Source organism: Xiphophorus maculatus, chromosome 18 (assembly GCF_002775205.1).
Source record: "Xiphophorus maculatus strain JP 163 A chromosome 18, X_maculatus-5.0-male, whole genome shotgun sequence".
NCBI classification, from domain to species: domain Eukaryota; kingdom Metazoa; phylum Chordata; class Actinopteri; order Cyprinodontiformes; family Poeciliidae; genus Xiphophorus; species Xiphophorus maculatus.
In genome coordinates this window covers 25,645,829-25,662,444 of record NC_036460.1, presented here as the reverse complement: position 1 = coordinate 25,662,444, position 16,616 = coordinate 25,645,829, and the positions used below count along the sequence as shown (strand labels likewise).

Genomic DNA, 16,616 nt, shown 5'->3' with positions numbered 1-16,616 from the left:
AACCTTTTTGTTGTTTTGTTAGGTTTGGGTGAATATTTTAGAAAACCTAGTTTCAAGCATGACATTTCTTTGACTTCTAGTCATTGCATTTTCCATTTTTACTTTAATAATGGTAAGAAAATATGTCAACCTATTTCAGCGATTCAGCAATTATTTTATTTCTTAGAAAAAAAACAACTAAATGTGTTGCAACCCGAGCTCCTGAGCCATCACGACGAGATGAAGCAGTGTCACTTGTTTGAGAAACAAAAGGAAAAAGACCTGAAACAGAACCTTAAAGGAGATCATATTCTTCTTCCTGCTGGTAGTCACATTTTTGTGATCAAGCCATCCAGACAAAAAAAAAAAAAATCTATTAATAATTCAGCACTTACGGGCCTTGTTTTGCAGAGCACCATGAAATATTAAATATGAGCTGAGTGATGGCTCTCGTCTGCTTGGTTGGGGTTTCATCTCATTTCGTGTTCAGTTGCAGTTCGACAGTGTCCAGGATGTAAGATGTGAAGGAAACCAATCCGTGTGACCTGTGAATGTGGAAACAGCATCCGGATGTCCGGTCAGTCAAAGATGAGTGATGGTTTATGAACTGACACACAAATGCAGCTGCTGTTCAGTACGGATAATTGTAGCATAAACAGCTTTTAAGTCAACCTTTTTTTGTACGCTATCTGTATGTGTTCACGATGGAAGACTTCGAGCTGCTACATTGCTTCATGAGGCTTGCTTTTGTGGCGTTAATGCCAGCAAATACTGACCTCTAGTGGAGACGCGTGGAATTGCACATTCACCAACTCCTTCGGTTTCTGTGGATTATGTGTTTTTTTTTTAATAAGCTCCAAACTCCTAGTACTGGAGCAAAACGTAACTAAAAAGTTACATTTTAGTTACATTTTGCTCCAGATATAACTAATGTAAAACTTGAATATATTCAAGTTTTCTGGAATATATTGTTCACTTTTTGCATTTACATTTGCCTTTTTGTATATATTATATGTGTGGTATTTAAAGATAAATCTTTATAACAGGGCAGGATTTTGGAGGATATGGTGCCCTCAGAAGATTATAGCTAGTTTTAGGGTCCAGCTTTTCTTTTTATAATATTAGATTGATTACACGACTGATTACAAGTACACATCTTCAGCTTCCATTTGAAAGAGGAGGTTCTTTTCTTTTCTAATTGTCTTTAATTTTATATTTCTAAGAGGTTCTCCGTTGTTTCTAGAAATTTGTCACATCCATACTAACACATTAAAATGACTAATGTGCCTGTCAAATAAAGTTATTCATACCTCTGAAAAAGTTTAATGCAAAACAAGAAGTTTGTTTATTATAAACAGAGATCTTACAACAGATAACTAAGAAACATCAAAATCTGTATAAATGTTTTTAAAAAGGCATTTCTATTTTGATTTTTTAAAAAGTGGCATGCTATACATACTGTATACTCTTCCCCATATTTGCAGTACTAATATTACAGCTTTCAAATTAAAAAAAAAATAAATTCTGACCAGCTTTTTGCAAGTTCCGACTAGTATTTTGATTTATCATCTTTGTGATGTAGGAAGACCTCATGCCAATGGGCTAATCTTCAACTCTTCAACAATTTTCTGCCAGATCCAAGTCAGAGAGGTTGGGCCAATCCAGACTGTTAGAACGACTTCTTGTCCGAAAAATCAGCTTGTCCAAGACTCTTTAAAACCTAAATTTGCCATAAATATTACATTTTGTGCTTAACTGAACGCGGTTAAGAACTATAAATAAAGAAGGTGTGGTGGAACTCTTGCAAACATTATTCTAGTATTGTTTTTATGTTCTTAGGTTTTAAATATTAAATATTTTTTTTATGTTTAAATATTATACAACCTTTAAAAGTAGGTGAAAACTGATATAGATAATACATACTGTACCTAAACAAGTTCTAAAGCGTATTTAGCTTCATGTGGGAGGAACTGGCAAAAAGCATTTTACCCTGACATCAAAAAAGGGTCAAAACTACGGAAACGGGGCCTGAGTTCTCCACTTGAAGAAGCGCCATGTCACTGCGTGACATTTAATAAGGGAGGAAAGTAGGTGGCGGTATGCTCCTGACTCAACTCTCGGGTGCGACGAAGAAGAGCCACTTCCGTTTTCGTGCCGAAACAGGAAATAAACAAAGCAGACGAGCTGCAAGGAGGGAAGGAGAAGGAGTGACCGAGAAGTAAGAGCTGCTGAAGATTTATGTAAAACTATAAGGAGACCCCGCGTTTTTATCGCTGTATTCATAACACGACTGAAACTGTATTAAAAATGTCTGCCGTCTTTTTATTAAAAAAAAAAAACAAACAAACCCACAAATGTGGTAACTTATTCCAACTTCAGCAACGGTTATGAGACTGTTAGCCAAATTTCGAGTAAACGTAACTAATAATTGGTTCAGACAGCAACTAATTTCCTGTTAGATTGATTTCGTAGCGAAGATTTTTGTTGTTAAAATAAAAAATAATAATAATAAAAGTGGGATTGTTTGTTTATTTTTAGCTGCGTCGGAGGAGCACTGATCGCTTATCATGATGACGACGAAGAGGCTGGAGAGCTTCGAGGTGGACTGTGAGTGGGACTCCTGCAGCTTCAAGGGCCACAGCATGGAGGAGCTGAGCGACCACATGTCCCTGCACCTGAGGGATTATCTGGGCGACAAGGACGCCCTGGAGGAGCTGGGTGCGTTTTGCAGGAAACTACATGCTAGAAACCTCTACGTTAGAGGAAAGGACTTCGCGTTGAAGTTGCCTTAAAACGGGTCGTTGGGATTCGGGAGATTATTGCATCTAAATAAATTAAAATATCATCAAAAAGGGACATTATTTTAGTATTTCGATTGAAAAAATTAAGCTTGTATATTATAAACACTCATAAAACATTAAGAACATGTTGAATCTCGCTTGTAAATATTATTTATTATTATTTTTTAATGAATTTCCAAAAGGAGAACGTTGCTGAATTAGTTTGTTCCAACTGTACATTATTTTTTTTTTTAACAAAAAAGCAACACATCTTGCAAAAATATGCAAGCTATTTGGAGAGCTGTTCCTTGGGAATCTGGGTTGTTTATGAGTCAGTTTATCCTGTGGCAATACTCCATTTCTTTTTACACACTTGTGGCCTTTTTGTCTGTAACCTCCTTTCATTTTGTTCCCACAAAACGTACTTAAATTTTGCGTATCGGTAACCCGGTCACGATAACAAGTTTTGCTGGACGATAAATTAGATAGATGGATAAATACTTTACTTACTCTGAGGGAAATTCTGTATATTCAAAAAAAATAAAATAAAAACCCTATGTACAGTACAGACCAAAAGTTTGGACACACCTTCTAATTCAATGGGTTTTCTTTATTTTCATGACTATTTATAAGGCAAGAAATCCCACTTATTAACCTGACAGGTTGACCTATGAAGTGAAAACCATTTCAGGTGACGACCTCTTGAAGCTCATCAAGAAAATGCAGAGTGTGTGCAAAGCAGTAATCACAGCAAAAGGTTGCTACTTTGAAGAAGCTACAATATAAGGGCTATTTTCAGTTGTTTTACACTTTTTTGTTTAGTGCATATTTCCACATGTGTTATTCATAGTTTTGATGCCTTCAGTGTGAATCTACAATGTCCATAGTCATGAAAATAAAGAAACTCATTGAATTAAAAGGTGTGTCCAAACTTTTGGTCTGTACTGTACATGCTTATGGGCATTTTATTAAGGTTAAACAAGCTTTTCTGTGGTGAAATATAACTTTTTAATACAAACAGAAAATTATTCTGGCTGGTGTTTAAAAAAAATCTTAATATGTAAAAATCAAAAATAAGAAAATATTTCTGAGATCATTTACAACAGGCGTTAAAAATGCATAACACCTTAGTATCTTTTAATTAGTATGATATTTAAGGGGGAAACTTAACATACAAAATGTGCTGATGCCGCCTTTTTAATTGCTGCTCTCTGTTTCACTTCAGACGAGTTTGCTTGTCTGTGGAGCGGATGTGAGTTCCTCTCCATGGGCAGCCCCACAGAGCTGGAGGTTCATGCCTACTTCCACAACTACCACGGAAAACTCAAGTTCATCGGCTCACAGCTGCTGACGTCCCGCCCCGACCTCCCCGGCTGCAACCAGGGCTCGCACAGCCACAACCTGGTGCCAGAGGGCTCCGAGGGATACGTGTGCCAGTGGGAGCATTGCGACGTGGGTGCTTTTGTCCGTGGAAGTCGCTGCTTGTTTAACTATTATTGATTATTATAAAGAGTGCTTTTTAAAAAAACCTATTTGCAGAGCACTTTTAACAATCCCGAGTGGTTCTACCGCCACGTGGACAACCACGTAGAAAGTGCCGAGCAGCAGTCTCTTTCCCAGCAGCAGGCGCTCTTCTGCAGCTGGGCAGGTAGGACGGGAGGGGAGGAGTCCTCGTCGGTTGCCATGTTGCCGCGTCAACGCGCTAACGGCCCCTTCTTCGTTCCGTCCCAGGGTGCGACGCCTTCTTCAAGATAAGGTACCGTCTGAGGGAGCACATGCGGAGCCACACTCAGGAGCGACTGGTGGCCTGTCCCACCTGCGGCAGCATGTTCTCCAGCAACACCAAGCTGTTCGACCACCTCCAGAGGCAGGCGGAGCCCATAGGTGGGGACACACTGTTTGTTTTTTTTGGAGTATTGAAATGTTTTTAGGGATGCTATGTATTTGCTAATGTAATTTTTTTAACTCTAATTGAATCAGAATCCCTTGTGTGTGAACATTGTGGCAAAGCTTTTCCCAGTGAGAGGCTTCTGAGGGATCACATTCGTCAGCACGGTAAAAAGCAGCCGTCAGTTTATTACCAAATACAAGTTATTTTCTGCTGTCTGTGTTTATGAGACGAATCATACTTGAAATGTTTTTGCCTAAATAGGTGTTTAAATTTAGAGCAAAATAGAGATGGGTGATATAGATTTAAAGATAAATCTGTAGAGAATTAAAAAAAAATCTTTACCACAGTATTTGTAGTAGCATTGTGATAATAATAAAAGGGGACTAAAATAACTATTTATTACTTCTTTTTTAGGCAACTGTCTGGGTGCGACACAGCAATCATAGTCCCACAAAAACAAATATTTCTCGTGAAAAACATTCCTGTATGTAATATGCTTTTTATGTGACACCAGTCACATAATGAAGAATTATTTGTATCATTAAGCTGCACACAGTGACTGCATTTACGGTAACCATGTTTTCACATTTATTGCTGCACCTTTATTAGCAAAACTATGACTTTTAAATCAAAGTCTCTTGAGAAAACTGGTAGATGAAATACGAAGTGATCATGTTCTCCAAGCTTTCTGGTTTTCTTGTATTGTCATGGTAACAAGGACCTCATCTTCTCATTAACTTATGCTCTTAAAGTACACCTCAGTGCACCCAAATCTTCTGTATTAAAATAAGACTAAATACAGCAAGTGTTTTCAAGTGAAGACTGATCTAGATCTTGTTTTTATTACTGAGAAGAATTGAAATGATTTTCTTCAGTTGGGCCCAAAATAATTCTCCATGACAAAGTTTTGATTCTATGATCCTACTTCTAAAAAAAAAAAAAAAAAAAAATTGTTTATGCTTAGTGTATCGTTGAGTAGGTGGAAAAACGAAATAAATCACAACATTTTTGGTGATTTTAGTTTTAAAACCTGTGTGGCCCAGTTTTGAGTGGATGATTTTGCCCCACGTGACAGAATAGAAGCGCTAAACGTGTTAGCATGCCGTAAATAGTCCTGCTGGGCGTTGTTTGTAAAAACTGTGGGTCTGTTTGGTTCGCAGTGAATCAGGTCAAGTGTCCGTTTTGCGATATGACCTGCACCACGTTAGCAGCTCTGAAGATCCACATCCGCTTCCGCCACTGTGACGAGCGACCGTTTCCCTGCGACTTCTGCGACAAAAGGTAGACGTCCAAAACTGATCCTCGTCGTTCTACGGTGGGAAGATTTCTTTTTTTTCTTTTTCTTGTAGTGGTGAAGATGTAGCAGGGCATTTCATGTTAGTCAGTTTTGCTTTTTACTCAAAACAGTCATAAAAACAACATTGTAGTCAAGGACAATTATTTATTGGCCAATATAATGACAGTAAGTTTTGTGTTTGTGTTTTTTTTTTTACAGAAAGTAAGTCAAAAAAAGAGGCATAACGAAGGCATTTTGTCCCAACATGCCTGTTTTATAATGTTTCACAGACATTTGTTGCTGTAAAAGGTCGGTTTCTGAACCAATTCGGGCTCATTTTAAAGCTGTGTTAAGTTTTCTTTTCTTTTTTATGACAGGTTTAAAAACCAACGTGATCTCCAGAAGCACACAGATGTTCACAATGAAGGTACCGTGTATCACTGCACAGTGGAGGGTTGCGATTATTCCTGCTACACGCTGCAAACCGTGAACCACCACTTCAAGAGAGTTCATGAGGTCCGTCAACCGTGCATAAGCTGTGGACCCGCTGACACAATGACAAGTTTTTAAGATATTTTATTAAGATGATTGACTTTTGGCCAACAGGCTGGCGGGATGTCGAAATATAAGTGTCACATCTGCGACAAGGTCTTCTCCTGGTGTTACACGCTCACGCTTCACCTCCGAAAGAAGCACGAGCTGAAGTGGCCCTCTGGGCATTCACGCTTCAGGTAAACATTTAGCCGAATGTGCCTTTAATCATGCCCACTGCATGATTCTGCCATGGCTGTTTTCAATTATAAGGAATGTTTGTACATGTGATTTTTTTTCTGGTGCTTTCAACCTAAAATTTTGTGCATTATTTTTGCTCTGCTCTGTCAGATAAAATCCTGATAAACTGTTTGTAATGTGAAAAAAAAAAATCAAAAGGTTTGAACTTGGGACAAGCTTTGAAAAGCAGCTCAGACTGCAAATGTTAAATTTGTTAAAGCTGCTGTATGTAGCTTTTATAAACTTTTTATTATTTTTGTTAAAACTGTCACTTGTTACAGTATAATGTGAAAGAAAATTTGCGGAAAAACAAAAGAACAAGCTAGCCTAGCAGAGAGCATGGTGGACGGTGTGAGCAGTTTACACTAGCATGATTGACAGTGCTAAGACCCTCCTCCTGGCTCTGATTGGTTGTTTCTGACTGTAACTCTGCAGATAGTCATAGGGCCACCTGTAGAACAGCCTGTTCTTTTTTCACAGATCCTGTCTCACAATATAGTGATAATTTTAGCAAATATGTAGAAAAAATATATATTATAAAAGTCACCTACTGCAGCTTTAATGCTTAAAAGCTGCCGCAGTACATTTAGGCTAATCAATAACATGGTTTGCACACAGATACAGGAAGGACGTCGACGGCTTCCTAAAAGTAAACATGGTGCGCTTTGAGACTGTCGAGGTGACGAAGGAGATAATGAAGAACATGGCCGAAAAGCCGCACAACCTTCGGCAAAGTCAGAGAGCCAACAGCTCGAAGAAGAAAGCCGCCGTCGCCCCGGAGAGCGGCCGCAGCTCCCCCACCGGTTCCTCCTCGCCCTCCTCCAGCTCCTCCTCCTCGTGTTCCTCAGACCTCTCCGGAGGGGAGGAAGCGTCGTCCCAGCACAGCCCCAGAGGAGCAGACTCCCCCGTCTACTGCATGATGACGACCATTCCTCACATCGACGACGACCCCGGAGGAATATCGCAGGACGGCTGCGGTACGTCCGGTGCCGTCCAGGCTCTGACGGAAGTCGCGAGGGGTCTCGGGATGGACGTGGTTTAGTTGCTCGGAAATGTCCAGCTGAGACTGTTATGTAGCGCCGCTTTTTTAAAAAATTGTTTTTGGGGGTTTTTTAGCCTCGGAGCTGACAGCAGAAAGCTGACAGTTTTATTTTTAGTAGAAACTTTCTGCCCTGTGCGCTTTGTCCCTAAAGTGACCCATTCCATTTTAAAACTACGTTTATTGTCGGGGATGTCATTGTCCAGATTATTGTCCAGACTTCAGGCTGCGCTTCTATGAACAAAACCAGAAAATGCACTGCTATAGTTAAGCACCTGTGTCAATGTATTCTTTAGATATTTGCTCATCTAAAGATTTTATTTTTCATATCATGGTCAAATATGGTATATTTATAGAAGCATAAACATTTTTTATTATTATTTTTTGCTCTGTTGCACTGAAATATGTTAACTATTGGGTACTTTTTGTAAGGTGAGAATTGGATTCCAACTAAAAAAACATGAATTCAATACACTCAATTTTTCTTGAGGAGGCCATTCATTTGTGATGAGAACTTATTTATTGAACTGTGTAAACGTTTTAAGCCATTTCCAATTTCTTTACATTTTGCTACAGTTAAGTAGCAAAATTAATTTAGTCTTTTAAAGTGGTTTTGTCTGAGGGTTTCATTTTGATATTTGCTCGGAGAAACTTGCCTTATGCTAGGAGGGATTTGTGAGCTGAGTGGTTGGGCTTTAAAAAAAAAAACCCAAACAGAATATCTGTATTAAAATCATACTCCATCAAATAAAAAAATCAAAACAAAACAAACAAAGAACCCAAGAAATGCAATGCATGAGAATTCCTGGTTAATATTTGTGTTCTTAGCCAGCTGTACATGGGTGTCTTTACAACTTAAGAGTGATATTTTAAAGCAAATTAAAACTGAATAAGAAACTACCATGTCATAGTAAGGCCATTGTAGATCTTAAAAAAAAATTCTAGAAATTTTCTAGACAAAACTTGGAAATTTCAATGGTTGAAAGTTCTCAATTTTTGAAACTCCAAGTTTGTTTTGTAGCAAATTTCCAACTTTTTCTAGAAAATTTCTGAGACTATTTTTTTTTTTTAAAAGTCTGTTTTTGGCTCTCTTGTAGAAACCTGGTTTTTAGAGGAATGACATTTGTCATCAAAACATTTAGAGCAGATTAAGGACTACAAGCATTCTCTGTTGTAGAAACGATCAGCTCTCTGGTTTTTAGAAGTCCAGAAGAAAAAAAGCCAGAATGAGAGTTATGCTCTACAGCAGGGACAGAAACGACGGGAGCGTGTTCTGGTCTGGAAGGTAAACAGAGTCCAGAGGAGAGTAAACATGAGGTGCCAACGTAGGCGGAAACCGCTCACAGAAATACTCTTTGAAGACTTTCTGCCTCAGATGGACATCCACTCTGTGGCTCCATGCTTGCTCCCATGATGCAGTTTGGTAGGGATGCAGCTCTGCACCCGGGTAAGAGACGCAGGTGCAGCAACAGGACGCGCACAGCCTGCTGATGCTCGGTGGCTGAGCCTGCATCCTGCTTGTGGAAGGGTCTGTACAAGGTGCAGTGAATAAAGATGGGTCAGGCCGCTTGTCTTCCTGCTTTAGCCTCTTCACGCCGTCGGAGCTGCAGCCCTCCAGGTGCCACTTCCTGTCGAGGGAGTCACTCGTCGGGTTGGTTTGGCAGCCCTTGGGTCTCTCCAGATCCGCTTTCTCATTGGGGCGGAAAGCAGGTGTAGATGGGTGAGGTTCCGGTTGATCGCTCGGGTTATGGCCGGCATTTATTGCTTTTTCTCTTCCTGCTGTGCTTCTAAATGCAGAATCTAAAAGCAGACGGGAAAGAGCACGTTTTAAAAACTTCAATTTCAGTCGCAGTGAGCATTTCAGGATTATACTCGCCTAAATATGGGCGTCTGCAGGAGGGCTGGGGTTGTTCAGGCTGCTCCAAGTCTAGCAGGTTTGTGATTGGAAATTTCATCACCGTCTCCTGAGGAAGACCTTGGGATTTCTGATGCATTTTCTGTGAATCCATCATAAAAATTTTTTTTTTGCTTTTTTTTGCCATACAAGCACAAAAAATTAATAAATAAATCATTGCAGCATTTTCAAAATAATTTGTAATTCAGCTGTGATTTTACCAGTTCATCAGCACTGTGTTGAAATTTATTTGTGTTTTTTTTTTACATCGAAAAATACATAAAGTTAGATACCTTGAGTTGTTTGTGGTAATAAATCCTCCATGCAATATAGACATGTAGACAACTGCTGCTGCTTCTTCTTGTCTGGGGGGGGGGAAAATAAATGAGCTAACTGCTATGCTAGTTTTAAATCAAATATATATTTCTTTCTTTTAACCAATTTAACCCTAATGTTTAGCTCTTAATATGGACTTTTGTCTGCCTCGCAAAAGTGTTCATATCATTAATACGTTTTAAAAATGTTCTGCCAGTAAAAATCTGAAAAGACGAGACGTGTTCAGCCGATTTGAGTCAGAACCAGGTTTTGCTCCGAGTTTCTTTCAGAGTTGGGTCACATTCGGGAGAGAGACTGTAAACAAGTTTTATCTTGTTTACTACAGTTCAATGTGCCACATAAAAAATTTTGAATGTTGTACAGAAGTTGTAAACCCTGACTCATTTCGCTAGAGTTCTTCTTCTTCGATTAAGGTTTTGATTACCTGGGACGCCACGCGAGGTGGACGGCCATCTTTCCTAGGTCAGCAACTGTAGCTTACTTATTCCATTTTTTTGCATGATGGATTGAAAAGTCCTCTCTGTGAGATGTTCAAACATTTGAACTGTAGTTTTATAACGCAGCCCTGCCTTAAATGTCTATTACTCCATCTCTGAGCCGCCTGTTTCTAATATTCTCCAGAAAAGGTCTGATTTGGTTCGCTCCCCGCCAGGTGTATTAATGTGAAGTAGACTGAACACACAGCATTTTGAAATAGTATGTTGTAAAAAAATAAAACTATGCATAATTCTCCTTCAAATTCTTAATTATACTGCATTTTGTGTTGCTCTTAAACATAAAAATCCCAATAAAATACAGCAAAGTTTAAAAATTGTTGACTTTGCTATTGACGAAAAAGAAAAAAAGACGTGAAAAGATCAGTTCTGTGGTTCTTGAAAATGTATCGAAAGGTACAACGCGTGCATATGTGGCATCCATTTTGAATGTGTCAAAAATATATGTAGCGTATTGACAGATTAGTTTTGATCCCAGTTTCTTCAACTCACTGCGGATCTGGAGGACTTCTGCGCTGCTTGGTGAAAGGCTCTGTCAAAGTACGGCCTCTGTGTTCGTCCAGGAGGCTGCAGGTCGAACTGGAAAGATGGAAAAGATGACTAGTTTCAGTGACAGTTGGGTCGAAACACCGACAGGACCGTCAAATATGACGTCCAGTTTAAAAAAACAGAAGAAAAAAATTTTTAATCTCCTTACATTTCTGTCCTGGTATCCCATCAGAGGGTAGGCCGGGGGTCTGGCTGGGAAGGGCGCGAAGGCGTGCCGATTCATGTTGAGACCAGTAAATTTGACCTGAGTGAAGTTGCACCCCACAGTGGTTGACCTCTGATGACCCCTAGAGAACATTTGTCTTAATATCTTAAGAATGATAGCAGCACAAACGAAAATTTTTGCTGCACAAACGGAGTCGAGTTAATCTGATTTCGTCTGATTTGAAGAAGGTGTGTGGGAAGGGGGGGCTGGTTGACCTTTGATGACCTCTAGAAACATTTCTTTATATCTTTAAAATGATAGTAGCACAAACAAAAAATTTTGCTGCACAAACGTTTGACACCAATTTTGTCTGATTTGACGAAGGTGGGGGGGCCGACTTCACTCGGGTGTAAATTTGAGATACAGACAAAACGATTATCAGAATATTATACCTTCTACAAATCAGCTTTATATCCAGTCACTTATGTGGGCGGGAGCCACTTTTCGCCTGACAAACAACACAGTATCTCGTTACAGAAGATTGCATTACAAATGGTAATCCTGTTCTGCTAATCAGAGTTAATCCATTTATTAAGTTTAAAATGTATCCACTCCAAGGACACCTGATTAGCAATTAGTTTGGAATACCAACGCCGTCTGTCGGGGTGACTCGGTTTAGCAAATATTTGTCCCAGATTTGTGGCAAACAGAAGCTGAATGCAGCTTCTCCATGTTTGGTTCTGGTTCTGGGGAAGCAGAGATCAGAACCAGAAGAGCCAAGAGGTCTGGAAGGTTGATACAACAACAGCAGATCTTTAATGTATTGTGGTGCTAAGCCTTTTAGTCAGGTATAAACTAATAAAGAAACATTTTAAAGTCTATTCTCTGAGCTCCAGAGAACCGGTGTAGGGACTGTAGAACTGGAGTGATGTGCTCTGGCTTCCTGGTTTTAGTGAGAACGTGAGCAGCAGCATTCTGGATCGACTGCAGCTGCAGTTTTTTTTTTTTTTATGCTGACCTGTGAGGATGCTGTTGCAGTTATCAGTGCAAGTAAAGATAAATGCATGGAGGACTTTCTCTAGATTCTAGTTTCTCTTACTGGGACATTAGTCCCCTAAGCCTGGATATGTTCCTCAGGTGATAGAAGACTGATTTTGCAATTGTCTTCATGTGGCTCTGAAGGTTCAGGTCAGAGTCCATCACTTCTCCCAGATTTCCCACCCGATCTCTTGTTTCCAGGTATCCTAGCTGTGCGTTGACTCTAGATCGTTCCTCTTCATGCCCATAGATAATAACTTGAGTTTTGTTTCAGTTTATCTGAAGAAACTAATGACACATCAATGCATTGATTTGTTCCAAGCATCCACTCAGCGATGTCGCCTGGTGACATCGTAACGTAGAGCTGCGTATTGACTGCATAATTAATCTCGTCTGTTGCAATCTGAGCTAGAGGGAGCATGTAGATATTTAAAAAAAAAAAAAGAACTGCTGCGAATGAGCGGAAAGATAAATGGGCAAAATAATAACAGAAAACACAGAAATGTCAGAAAACAGTTTCCGTAATCTGTTTTTGACAAATGTACCGACTTGCAAGATTTCTACTGTTATGATTTAGTTTTCCATTCAGAAAAAAAAACCCAATTACTGATCGTGGAAAGGTTGATGAACAAAAGCATCTGCAAGTGAATCTTTAATAAATGCAGGAAAGATCACTGCTGATATTTTATTTGGTTTTTAAGTGAATAGTTTGGAAAAAACATTTAAGATCGTCTCCCATGACGCATTTACTGCTCGACAGTAAACAGCTTTGCTTTTAAGTTCAAGTTTTTCAATCCTTGCAAATTATTTTGTCTGACTCCAGATGAAAAATGAAAGAAAACTTTTCTATAAAGAAGCAGAGACGAAGCACTGCTCCTATCAACAAATTAATCTAAAAGCCTGACCTGTTTTTTTCCTTCTTTTTTAAAAAAAAATCGTGACAAGATTAAATCAAGATTCCACATCGAATGTTTTCATCCCTGCCGTCACAAGGATCAGCAATGGAAAGAATTCAAGGTTTCATGATTTTGAATAAGTGAAAATATCCGTCAGTGGAACCACTGTGTGTTCAAGGAATACAGACTGAAAACAAGCTTATTTGTCTTGCCAAAAAGTTCAGTTTTAAGTTATTTTTTTTGTCTTATTTCAAGACCAAGAACCTAAATAAGCAATTAAGTAAACGAGCATACAATTTTGCATTTTTGCCTTGCAAAACCTCCATCCACCTTGTCTGGTCTGTTGAATTTAGTGATAAAGTCAGACAGAAAATCTAGAAAACAAACATATTTCTGCCATAAATCTCAGTCCTACCTGAGCAGGGAGCTAAAGTATCATCAAATCCCGTCCCTCAGTTAAAGTCCACGTCTCGGCCAGGAGCATCCAGAAGCTCTCTCTTCATCGCATCCGAGCCTCAGCAGCTCACACACGGCGCCGATCCAGTTCTGTTTGTCTCAGTCTGTTCCTGTGAGCCGGTGTCGGCTCTCTGCGGCTGGCCCGGGCCAATTAGTCAGTGTTACTTATCAACACCAGCAAAGACCATTAACTACTCCCAGCTGCTTATGCTAATCTAATCAGCCCTGTAAACCTTTCTGATTGAGTTTAGGGGGAAGACGGCTTACTGTGGCAGCCAGGAGTAAGAGGAGACGCAGAAATTTGAGACGAGAATGGAATACACTTACATTTAGCTCTAGGCCCATTGTTTCCCACTTGTTATGACACGTTTGAAGATTTTAAATGGCATAACAAACATAATTTTAATCTTGCTTGGTGATATGATTTTCAGAAACATTGATATTTTTTGCTCTGATTATTACGGTTGAGAATTTTCCTCGGAAGGATCTCGATTCTCTTCTTAAAGGTGGTTTTTCTTCTTCTTGCTGAAAGGTAACAGCAATGCAAAACCAAAATTAATAACAATACTATCTATCCTGTAGCAAGTTTGGAAAGTTTTGGGTTTTTTTTTTAAATGCCGATATCTTGTGAAGGCCAAGCGCTTAGCACTATAACTCAATTTTTTGTCTGTTTTTTTTTTTTTAAAGATAGAATATGAGAATTTGAATTGATTAAAGGACCAGGCATTTAACAGAAGTTATTGAAAGCCAACAAAAATAGCATCACAGTCCCAATTTTTATTATTTGACAAAAAGAAAAATGAAAAAGAAAAAAGGAGAAAAAAAATCACCACCTTTTTTGACATAAAATATCAGTTTTGGCAAAATGTTTTTTTTTTTTTGTAAAACGAAATTGATTTAGTTGGCTAATAAGGCCCCATTTTCATCACAAGAGTACGATGTTTATTATTTTTGTGTTTTTTTAAGAACAGAAGGCGTCTGAGCCAAACGGTATCATGTGAGGTCACCGTTAAGCTTTACAGGCGGGCCGCCATTAATCAAAGTAGGAAAGAAGCTCTGTTTCCTACGTTGACTAGGAAAGTAGGAATACCGCTCCCGACTGTTACTGGGAGCGGAAACAGTCTGTCACACAGTCAACAGTCAAACTTTGGGGTTTCTCGTTTAAACGTCCCGTTTCCACAGCGGCGTAACTACATACTTTCTGAGGTGTATGCGAACATGTCATTCGCCCCCTTCCCCTTCCCCCGCGACATAAACTTGTACAACTCATTTTTAATTAAAGAATCAATAATAATAATAATAATAATAATAATAAATAGCTAACCTGAATATTTACAACTCTCTTGTTGATACACTGACATTACTTACCTTCTGTCTTTCAACCACTTTGAAAAGCTTTTCTTTGTCTCTCCAACATCTTTATCCTTCCCCCTCTTCTGTTTTCTGTTTTGTGCCCCGGAGGTTTATCTGCTGCTCATCTTTAGCTCCCTGTAGTCGAGTGCATTCCTACAACTCAAATTTAAAAGGAAAAAAAACGGCCTCAGCGCGTTCTGAAGGGCCGCTGCCCAAGCTACCTGTATGGGAGGGGAGAGCGGCTGGCAGGATGGAGGGGCGCCTAATCAGTGCTGTTCCTCTGTTATTGATCATTTCATACACAAGCAGCTGTTAAATACATAAAATGCTGACTAGAAAAAAAAATCCCCCACGTCGTTTTTGCGCCCCCTCTAATGCAGCGCCCCCTATGCGTTGCATACACTGCATACCCACTTTCTGCGCCACTGCGTTTCCACGAAATGTGCGGCCCGCCTCAGGGCTGGTTGTCCCGTACGCGGCATTCAGACGACGTGGGCCACCCTTCAACCGGATCCCATTAAGAGGAACATGAGGAACATAAGATGGTGATTGGATGAGGCTTTGGGATGACATGTTCTCCTTGATTAGCTAATTCCATTCTCACAACCGCCTCAATCCTGTTAGTGTGGGCAGGGTTAGGGCTGCCACGCTGCTCGCCCGGAGAACAGAACTCCACCCGCGATAAGCCACGTCTCCACCGGGTGCCAGGGCTCATTGGACCGGCCTCAGCGGCTTCTGGGGAAAAAAACAAATAAGTAAATGAGCTTCAAAGTCAGCCTCTCGTGTGTTTTCTTCTTGGCGTATAATACAATCGATTCTGCCATCAATACCTAAAAAGTGAAAATATTTAGATAGTTTGCTCTTAAAAATATGACCAAGTTCATAATTTTCCTTTTTTTTGTTTTTAACAATACAACAGTCAACATAGAAATGTAAATTTGGGGCATCCAGTGATTTTCCTGAATTATGTTATTTTTTTTTCCCGTTAGCGATGATTTCAAAGTAGAAGTGGGAAGCCTACACACGTTTGTATTTGTTGTGTGCATTACGTTTAAAATGAATCATTTAGTCCTCCAATATGGCTCTTCTGACAGGAAATAATAATAGTAATAAACTATTTCCAGTAATCCAGCCAGCATGTCTCTTTAATCTCATGGAGTTAGGAATTAGGGTTATGGTAAAGAAAACTTCCAACCCGACACCCTCAGGTGGGAACATCATCAAGGATGACTCAAAGTCACTGGAAGAATATAAAATTAGCAGTTAGCATAATTGTTCATTTAAGTGAAGGATGCAAATAATTTCATCTTCCTACTTTTCTGATAAAAACAAATCCAAATTGAAATGTGTATTTTGTGAGAAGTGGCTGCCGAATCTTTTTGATTAAATGAAAATCAAAATCTGCCATCGGCAAAACTAATTTTGGGTGTAATTTTTATTTGAACAAATATTAGTCTGAAAAGTGTGTCCCTAAAATCAATCAGTTGTGGCCCTGACAGTTTAGGTCTAAATATTTTGCAACCTCTTTCCATCTTCCCCGTCTCTCTGCTGTAAATAAGCATCCCTGATGATAATGTTGCTACCGCGATGTTTCACTGTGGGGTCGATATTTCATCACCAAAAACAAAATAAAAAAAATTCTGGGTGGAACTGAGCCTCATTTCCACATCTTTTGATTAGTAAAAAAAAAAAAGACGTAAAAATTTTTACTCCCAATTT

General features: G+C 39.3%; 2 protein-coding genes across 3 annotated transcripts; one reads left to right on the top strand and one right to left on the bottom strand.

Moving 5' to 3' along the window:
- Positions 1-2,109: 2,109 nt before the first annotated feature.
- LOC102230720 (histone H4 transcription factor-like) lies at positions 2,110-9,912 on the top strand. Its single transcript, XM_005800901.2, has 10 exons — positions 2,110-2,197; positions 2,518-2,697; positions 3,985-4,211; positions 4,299-4,407; positions 4,491-4,643; positions 4,740-4,814; positions 5,811-5,931; positions 6,304-6,442; positions 6,533-6,657; positions 7,316-9,912. The coding sequence occupies exons 2-10, from the start codon at positions 2,547-2,549 to the stop codon at positions 7,737-7,739; spliced, it is 1,524 nt and encodes a 507-aa protein (XP_005800958.1). The 5' UTR covers positions 2,110-2,197; positions 2,518-2,546; the 3' UTR covers positions 7,740-9,912.
- Positions 8,242-15,738, bottom strand: LOC111612073. Of its 2 annotated transcripts, XM_023352062.1 has the most exons (7): positions 14,913-15,738; positions 13,504-14,069; positions 11,158-11,296; positions 10,953-11,039; positions 9,924-9,995; positions 9,613-9,733; positions 8,242-9,536 (listed from the first exon to the last, which is right to left on the bottom strand). In XM_023352062.1, exons 3-7 carry the CDS (start codon positions 11,230-11,232, stop codon positions 8,977-8,979), a joined length of 915 nt encoding a protein of 304 aa, XP_023207830.1. In that variant the 5' UTR covers positions 11,233-11,296; positions 13,504-14,069; positions 14,913-15,738; the 3' UTR covers positions 8,242-8,976. The 2 variants fall into 2 exon arrangements, with proteins under 2 accessions (XP_023207830.1, XP_023207829.1); XM_023352061.1 differs by lacking the exons at positions 13,504-14,069; positions 14,913-15,738 and having other exon boundaries at positions 11,158-11,372.
- Positions 15,739-16,616: the final 878 nt, after the last annotated feature.

What these genes read in the sequence shown, in the direction of transcription:
- LOC111612073 (XM_023352061.1), bottom strand. Translation starts at nt 11,307, where the DNA reads ATGTTCTCTAGGGGTCATCAGAGGTCAACCACTGTGGGGTGCAACTTC. An exon ending in ATTACCACAAACAACTCAAG is followed by an intron (nt 9,734 to 9,923) that starts GTATCTAACTTT and finishes ATGGATTCACAG; the next exon opens with AAAATGCATCAGAAATCCCA. An exon ending in CTGCAGACGCCCATATTTAG is followed by an intron (nt 9,537 to 9,612) that starts GCGAGTATAATC and finishes GTCTGCTTTTAG; the next exon opens with ATTCTGCATTTAGAAGCACA.
- LOC102230720 (XM_005800901.2), top strand. Translation starts at nt 2,547, where the DNA reads ATGATGACGACGAAGAGGCTGGAGAGCTTCGAGGTGGACTGTGAGTGG. An exon ending in GGATCACATTCGTCAGCACG is followed by an intron (nt 4,815 to 5,810) that starts GTAAAAAGCAGC and finishes TTTGGTTCGCAG; the next exon opens with TGAATCAGGTCAAGTGTCCG. An exon ending in TGCGACTTCTGCGACAAAAG is followed by an intron (nt 5,932 to 6,303) that starts GTAGACGTCCAA and finishes TTTTTATGACAG; the next exon opens with GTTTAAAAACCAACGTGATC.